The 8,955-nt window shown below is 39.5% G+C and overlaps 2 protein-coding genes across 2 annotated transcripts; both read right to left on the bottom strand.

Annotated features, from left to right (window-relative positions):
• Positions 1-159: 159 nt before the first annotated feature.
• On the bottom strand, positions 160-2,805 carry LOC141906848 (pulmonary surfactant-associated protein A-like). The gene is made up of 5 exons (XM_074796285.1): positions 2,725-2,805; positions 1,980-2,032; positions 1,290-1,406; positions 449-557; positions 160-350 (listed from the first exon to the last, which is right to left on the bottom strand). Exons 1-5 carry the CDS (start codon positions 2,772-2,774, stop codon positions 212-214), a joined length of 468 nt encoding a protein of 155 aa, XP_074652386.1. The 5' UTR covers positions 2,775-2,805; the 3' UTR covers positions 160-211.
• Positions 2,806-4,695: 1,890 nt separating this feature from the next.
• LOC141907834 (N-acetyllactosaminide beta-1,6-N-acetylglucosaminyl-transferase-like) lies at positions 4,696-7,001 on the bottom strand. Its single transcript, XM_074797577.1, has 3 exons — positions 6,301-7,001; positions 5,562-5,818; positions 4,696-5,060 (listed from the first exon to the last, which is right to left on the bottom strand). The coding sequence occupies exons 1-3, from the start codon at positions 6,999-7,001 to the stop codon at positions 4,696-4,698; spliced, it is 1,323 nt and encodes a 440-aa protein (XP_074653678.1).
• Between the last annotated feature and the right edge of the window lie 1,954 nt (positions 7,002-8,955).

The raw sequence follows: 8,955 nt of genomic DNA, 5'->3' as shown, positions 1-8,955 counted from the left end.
TACACGGGTACTGTGTATCTTCTCGACTCACGACCTGAAGTCGTACGAATTATTTAATTTTCAATATTTAATTAATCTGGGTAACAACGTCTTTCATTAATAGGGGGGGGGGGGTACACTTTTAAAAGAAAAATTGAAAAAAGACAAAAACTAATCGTGCCAGGTTCAAAATACTATGTTTATGTCACGGAATACAATTTCTTGATTGAATTTAGTTTTGACAAACGAAACCGTGTTGTCTGAATCCGAAAGTTGCGATCCATTTGTAACGTCTGCTCTCGTTGTTTTCGTTATAGATGGCGCCATGTGTATACATGTGCTCCCTAATCGCTTCCGGGTTGTCCCAGTTCCTGGAGAAACGAGGTATTATTGGATTTAGAACCGGTATGGCTAACTTTGAAACCCACGGGAAACTATAGAGGCGTCTGTGAAGCGTATGAATACTCACGTAAAGGTTACGGGTGTTCCGTCAATCCAAGTGTATTCCATGTCCGGGAAGTTGCGTCTCAGACCGACCCAGAAGGTTCCTTTCTCGTTGATGGCCTTAGAAATAAGGGCTTGAAAATAGTAGAAGATAAATATTGTTACATTTCTCTCATCTGTTGGAAATACCATCTTCGCCCGTCAAGGGGTTCGAACCCACTAAGCTAAAGCCGTTCTCCGCTGGTGGAAGCGAGTTCGGGGAGCGATAGCGGACCCCTGGCAAGCGAGGATGGGAAATACAGATGATGACAAATTTTAATATCAGTCCTAAATACAAATCTAATGGTTTTTTTGTTTAACTTGTTTCAACACCGCAGTAGCCAAACTGTCTTGTGTTATTACGTAAAGCAATGTGCGAGGGACCAGTTTTTAAAATGACTGCTACTTTCAATTTTCAATTAAAAGCTGAACGCCATTCACACATTTTTCCAATTGGTCTCTACCGATTCTGGAATATCGTCATAGCATGTTTGTCTCGAATGGGTTCAACCTACCTCGTAGGTTCAACCCACTATTAGACGTGGCATATTCTGTAAACCTGATATATAGGAGCGGCCGGTGGAGAGTTCGTAATCGGGAGTCGATGTAATACTAAAACCAGAATACGCACTGCCGAAAACTGATTGGGCTAAATATGAATTTAATCGACACTTCTTGCTTGGACTGAATTGATAATTGAGTTGGTAACGTCTTTTGCATTCCAGCAACTTAAATAAATGTTAATTATTGAACCATGTCTAAAAAGTACAATCAAAAACCAAATCCTGTAATCTGGCCTTTTCAGAGATGTAATGATCAGATCTTACCTTGATCCTTCGCATTCTGAATTGTAGCTAAATGACCTCCAGCGCTCGCACAAGCTGCCTCGGCATCTTCGAATGTCTTCTTTTCCGTATGGACGGTATACGAGGACAGTGCAACGCCTTTCAGAAAACAAAATGGAACGTTAAAGTTAAGTTCATAGAATATACAAGCCCTGATCGTTTGAACTTTTGTCATCAACGATGAAATTCAGTCCCAGTTATGTCTTTGAAAATAAAGCATAGAAAACACCAGTTGCCCAGTTGCACAGTCGTGACTGAAGTCCAAAAGTGGTCTTAAATCTTAAGACTGGTCTTAAGTTGTTAGATCGAGTATAGAACTTAGTTGGTCTTAGACCAGTCTTAAATCTAAGCCATGACTATGCAACCGGCCCCAGAGCAAATGGATTTATATGAAAAAAATGTATTTTGTCGATGAAAAAGTATTATTCCTATTTCCTTAGACTTCAAGGAACAATGTTGGTGTCTAGAGGACGGGGATTTTAGGTTCCAGTAGAAATATTGGAGGTTATACCGCAAGCCCTGCTTTCCGATCGAAACCGTCTCTCCGGTTATCCGGTTATCTTTAACTTTTGATTATGGCAGACAACTTTTTTTTTTTAGGATGGACATCTTTACAAGTTTTATGAAAGTCGTTTGACGGTATACATAAACCGGGTCCGCCCGCAATCTTACCACATAGGGCAGCAAACAAAACACATCGCAACATGATAAACGGTAGATACAATCTGGAATAAGAAAACAACTGAAACGACTAGATTATGAGGTTTTTCGGAAACTAATTCTTCACATAAACATGTAAATCATGGTTATGCTGGTAATCATTGGTGGATCATTTGTTCATATCATAACAAACCATACATTGGTCCGAACGCTTCGGCGTTACGGCTTTACTACGAGATTATTAAGACATTTCTCCGGATGAATGATTATAATTAAACGATAAATATGACTAGTAGGAAATGAATTTAGTGACACTCGTCGGAGAATCAGTGAAAAACAACAGTGCCTGGTGTTGAGGTTTAAATCTGCCATGGGCGTCCCGAGAAACGGAGTAACAGTCGGTTGTGAATGACCCCCTTTTTGGACAGTAGAGCCCCTTTTAAAGTGAGGAAAATATGAAATCACGCAGTTTTCCACTATGACAAGACTTTAAATTTAGAGTAGTATATTCATAAGCGAGATCATAGCTTTAACCGCTATGAAACGAGTAATGTACACAGCATAGGGAATATATTATGGCATATGTTTTTTGTTAAGTTACAAACTTGAAATTCAAATCTAGCAGATTTTACCATTCTCACGAGAGAGTCTACCCTCCCAGAAAAGTTCCGATTAGAAATGACTACACCGTCGGTATCTGATAGCTAATTGAACTTTCATGCCATTCTGCGCGAAATGGCCAGAATATCTGACTTACCTTTCGAGGCGTACGAACAACTGATTGTAACTTGTTTTCACGCGGACCATTTATACGGAATTAAAACATTAACACGTATCTTATCGCGTCCATTATTTTGATAGGTAGCGGAGCTAATTTATTTGTCTGTAACTGATATTTGTGAGAGTAAATGATAACAACGCCGATTCATAACGAGTAGATATTTATTCAGATTTTTAAGCTTGTTATCAGCTTCGTGCAGTGCGGCTCGACAGTCCACAGCCCACAGATTGGTACATCATCTGCACTGTCTTATCGTGTACGATTCATCTGTAATCCAGGAATTACTGATTTGACAACCAGTCAACTTTAAAAAAGTGAAACTTCTACGCACAAAAACGATGTTATCCATTCCGATGGGATTGAATTTGTGGGTTCTTCGAAGAGCCTTTCCTGTAACAAACAACCATTTTCATGCCATGTACCACGTAAACACTCTTAAATGCGAGGACTGCGAGAACCACCGAAGAAACGCCTATTCTAATGGTGTATAGCTGAGGACTCAGTTCCACAGTTGTGAGTTAGAGTTAACTCTGAGTCAAATCTTAACTCGGGACTGTGGAACTGGTCCCAGGGCTTATATATTATACTTAAATATTTCTTTTCTTTGATATTAAGCAACATTTTTTTGTAGCTGGTCATATCTCCGAATTGCTGGTACTTAACAGTCGGTAAAATTTGAGGTTTAGACTCGAATTCGTGGGTGTAACATCTAGGCGTTGTTTGTTTATATTCGGCCTTGTATTAGTTACACATAAAGCTTGCAAGTATATCGTGAAATCGTCACTAAATCACTAAATTCATTAAGCGATCTTTATTCTTTATTCACTATTTGATAACGAAAGTAGACGGTTCCAAGTCGGATCCGATAACCTCTGATAACTCTTTTTTTAATGATACTATATGAAATGCATTACATCCAACTCGGATATCACTCAAATCATGCACACACGGTCCCAGAAGATCCGCCTGACTCGAGCACTGCATTCACTGCTTAGTCTACCACGGATAGCAGCGCTAGCAACGATACCTTTAAGCCCTGCGGATTCGCACAAGATTAGCAATTAAATGAAAATGAAATCAATTTTGAAAATGAATATGATTTATTCCTGAAAACACGAGTCACGTCGTATAAGTGCAGTTTAAAACATCACCAGTAGATTGACGAAGTAAGCGAGCATGGCGACCCTGAATCCCTAGTACTAGAAGGTGACCTAATCATTTGTCAAGTTGTTTTTATGATAGAATATAAAGTTAAATGCAAAATTCCGACTAGAAAAAGTTATACCAATTCGAGAATAAACTCTGTCGAGAGCAGTCCACCGTACGAGGCTTCAACCATACACAAGTACAAACACATTTTGAAGTATATTATCAATTAATCCAACAAACCAAAGATTTTCCCTTCAGTAAATTAAGGCTAGTTTTCCCCTAAAAGTTGCCCTACGATCGTGGGCTGCAACTTCCAGGAAATATCTTTTTAAAAAGGGGTAGATAGGTGGCCTGCCGGGTAAACCTTTAAGACCAGCATATTGAGAAACAAGAGATATCAATTATGTGGCCTTATTTACGTCTGTTAAGTAATGGCATCCAAAAATAATTAAGACTACCGGTACACTTTTTCCACTGAACCGACACAGTCTACCGGAGTCAAACCCTAAACGAATTTGCTTAAAAAACAGCATAAACAAACACGTTTCTCCTATCGGCCGGTAACTTTTGTAAAGTAAATAAAATATGTGATCAGTTCATTTATAGAAATGGCGGGTGTGTTATTGTTAGCTTGATCGTGACGAAATAAAGTAATCAACATAACAGGACAGATACGTAGGCTGCCGGTCGCGTCATTTTTTAAACACGGCAGAAATGATAAAAAAGATGTTTATTATCATTTTACGCCAGGTGGCGTCGACACCTAATTAAGACTGCATTCCTTCGACTGAACCGACACTATCGGTAATCTACGCCATACGACCGAGAACGACAATCACGTTTCTTCTTCACAAATATCAAATTCCGATAGAACGAATCGTCGAAAGCGAAATCATTCGAAGTCGATCGCATCGTCAGATTGCGGTGATAATCTTCTAAACAATCGTACGTCAAATACTCGAAATCCTGGCGCAGTTTGTTCAGAAAAAGTTTCTTATTCGTCGGCTGCGCGAACTTCGACAGATCGCCGACTCCCGGTATGCAGATATCGTTTCTGAATCGACCTTGACATTGTATCGGCTTCCCGCCCATGAATTCAGGCTGCCGCGTTCTCCAGTTTTTGTACCTAGCCTCGTAGTGAGCACTTTTTTCCTTTGCCCAACCTGGAACAAGAAAATGTGTAAGTTCAACACGTGACCGTACTGTTGTTTTTCTGAGCGAAGAACTCAATATCACCGGCATAGTTTTATGACGCCACAATACCGATTCTATGGCAATGATAACAATGATAACTATTACGTGTTATCTAAGGTGTACTGTGTAAATCGATGATTGCGCACTACGTCATCAATATTGGCGTTCCGAAATAACAAATGAAATAGTGAATTTTGGTGTTTATTCTGTAATCCAATATATTAAAAAACTCTGATTTCATGTTTATAGATTTTTAAAATCGTTATTTTTGAGATGAAGTGCACTACATCATCGCATATCGGGACTAGACCGGTTGCCGGCCAATTCAATTTGAATCGGTAATGAAAATAGTGATAATAATAATAATAATAATGATAATGATGATGATGATGATGATGATGATGATGATGATGATGATGATGATGATGATGATGATTACTCTTCAAGTAAGTTTTCTTATTGGCTCTTACCCGCAAAGCTACCCGGCGCGCAAAGTGCGCTGTTGAAGTTCAAGGTCGTGTAGAACGACTCATCGGGAATCAGTATATCGCGCAGCCAATAGTAAAATGCCTGAGCTTTCTCGTCCGTCAGCGCAAACTCCATAAACTCTCGACTGGCAGTCACGTGAAGCTCACCCTTTCTCGTCGTGAGGTTGTAAGGGACCGGCTCTTTCAGTTCATTGGTTCTGTTGAACGCCGCGTACCATCGAAATGTCCAGCGCCCCTTCCTAAAAGAACACATTTCTTCTAAATTCTTATTTGGCTCGACATACGTCATCATAACATATAGATAGGCAGCAATTTTGGTGACACTGGGATAAAATGTGCTCTCCTTCTAGCGGCGAAAACCACTTTTGAATTAGTAAAAAGATTTTGAAAAACGGAGCATGTTCAATCGCCGATAATGATTTAGTGAATAGATATCTCCTAAGTTAACAATCTGTAACAAACTTGTATTTTTGAACTGCCCCTTTTTGAAAACGCAGCCCTTTTGTTACTGGATATATATATATATATATATATATATATATATATATATATATATATATATATATATATGGTAGTATATATATATATATATATATATATATATATATATATATATATATATATATATATATATATATATATATATATATATATATATATATATATATATATATATATATATATATATATATATATATATATATATATATATATATACTACCATATATCTTCGGTCTGCACGTCTATATCATTAGATCCGTTATATGCTTTGAACACTCGCACCAGCTGTCGATTGCTGAACAACGGGAACTCGTGACCCGTCAGATTTATGTAGTATTTCCAGCGTTTATATTTCAGCAGATCTCTGGCGCACGCGACTTCCGCTTCGAGCAAACTAAACTCGCCCCAGCGTACGTCCACGCGCGTTCCGACGACGTAAGCGTTTTCGAAACATCCGGTTAACTTGGCCACGGCGTTGTAAAACGCCGCGGCGCTTTTGCGGTCGACGTGGATGCAATAGTAATTCTGAAGCGCGTAAATCGCTCTGAAAAGTCGCTCGAATTGTTCGAAATTTTCGTAGACCAGTATTCCGTACGCCAGCGGAAAATTCAGCTCTTCGCGAGACGCCGGGGACGTGAAATAACCGCTTCTGATGGCGAATTCGGCGCAGGTTGAATTCGAAAGTATTTCAAAGTATTCTCGATCGGTTACAGATTTGCGCGGATTGAGACGCATGTATCGCCTAGCCCTCTGTATCGCCGATGCTTTGCCTTTGAAGAGATCGTCGCAGATACATCGCCTGGCGAACTCGCTAACTCGGTGAGGAGGTCGTCCATCGAACGCAATTCTGTCACCGGAAGCCCGATCGAGACGCGTATTTCTGGCCGAAAAAAACACGACAAGACCCCCGATGACCACCATCATTAAAGAAGATATTCTAAGCTCTTTAAGTGAACGGTGACCTATCCATCTAAAACTAGCGTTCACGAATTTCAAAACGGTTCGAATGATTTTGATTGTAATCATGTCTTTGTTTCTGAGGAAATCTGTAAATTGTTCGCAGTTATTTCGCTATCTAACACACGCAACTTGAATATATTCAACAATACCCTTTATTCAAGACGAACCTGATTAGCATACTAAGGACGCCTCATTTGCATATTAGCTCCAGAACGCGTCGGACAATTTTTCCTACGTGCCTAATTCGTAAAGTCGATCTAACGAAACGCAATCCGCTCGCTCATGTCCCGGAAAGGAGACTTTTTTTAATATGAATCAGTTATACGTATGCGGTACATAGTTAAACGAGGTCGTAGCTCGATAGGATATGGCAGGTGCTCGTCTTTTCAGTTCGAACATCATTGTTTATTCGGTAAAACAAACACCGACTAGCTGGTGGTATATCAAACGAAAAACGAAGCACAATAACCAAAGGCGTTTTTATCCAAGCAAATCGCTTTGGATTTACAAATCCACGCTGATTTGATAAATCGATTTGCAGTTAGATAAACGCGCGGATTAGTAACCCGTGCTGGGAGACTTGCCGATTCTTTTTCGCCATCTTTATTCTCCATGTAAATCTACTCAAATCAGTTTGTCAAATCAAGAAAATCGCTCCACTAGCAATTTGCTTGATTTATCAAATCGATTTGAGTAATCATTTAAATAAATGCATTGATTAGCCGAATCGATTTGATAAATCAAGTAGATAAATGGGCCCAAGTCGGATATAGCATAGTATAGTGCCTTGGCGTAGAGTTAATAAGTTGTGCGGTTAATTTATCAGCGCATTAATACATTGGCGCATGAATACATTGATAATTGGGTATTAATGCGCAGCAAAGGAACAGTTCATGTACAGGTTGACCGACGACTAGTGACAGTTGACTACTGTTGGTTGTTTGTTGGTTGGCCCATTGAAGAGATGATAGAGTGCATATCTCACCCGCTGGTTGACGGTCGACGGATGACACGATGCAATGTTGTCGCCAATTTATGTACAAGGATCGTGGTGACAAAAATGAGACACTGTATCATCCGCTGGTTGACGGTCGACGGACGACATGTAGCAATGTTGTCGCCAATGTATGTACAAGCATCGTGGGTTGACTGGTTGACGGGTGACCACAAAACACAAACAAACAAGAGAAGTAAATCTAAACCGAAACAGTAAACTATAAGCATCAGCTGCGAAAGTTTCATTTTTGATTTTGAAAAAAGAGCCGTCACGTATCGACGTCGTTCTGTAGCAATGTGAACAATGCCATGTTTCACCGTCCCCATGTTGGTTTTTTTGGAGGCGCATCTCACGATGACAGTGATGAAAATAGATAATGAATCTCCTGTGAATTTGAATGCTTAACCGTGTTGAAACTAATATCAGAGAACTGGAATTGACTAAAGAAAAATAGAAATGCAATTTGTATTTTAAGTATGGGGTTTATCATGTGTTTGGTCACGTGGTGTGTTTGGTGTATCAGGTTAATAGATCGTTAATAGTTAATTTGTTGGTTGGTAGACACGTCGACACGTTGACACATGGAATGTTAATGGCTGGCGATGTGAATGTGTCGACATGACAACTTTCTGTGGGATACACATTAACCGAACATCGCAGTAAGCATACGCGAAGGATCTATACTATGCAATACCCTACTTGAGCCGATAAATGCGCAGAATTTACTTTGGTAAACTGATTTGACAAATCAACATCTAGACAAAAACGCCTCACTATTAGACTCGCTAGATGCAGTTAGATCAACACTATCTGGTATAGAAATACATTCCGGTGTAAACTTAAAGCCCAACGCACACGGCACCGAAAAAAAAACGTTTTTTCCTCGTGAAAAACGTTTCCGATGTTTTTTGTTATGCC

Source organism: Tubulanus polymorphus, chromosome 6, assembly GCF_964204645.1.
Source record: "Tubulanus polymorphus chromosome 6, tnTubPoly1.2, whole genome shotgun sequence".
NCBI classification, from domain to species: Eukaryota; Metazoa; Nemertea; class Palaeonemertea; order Tubulaniformes; family Tubulanidae; genus Tubulanus; species Tubulanus polymorphus.
This window is presented reverse-complemented; position numbering and strand designations above follow the sequence as displayed.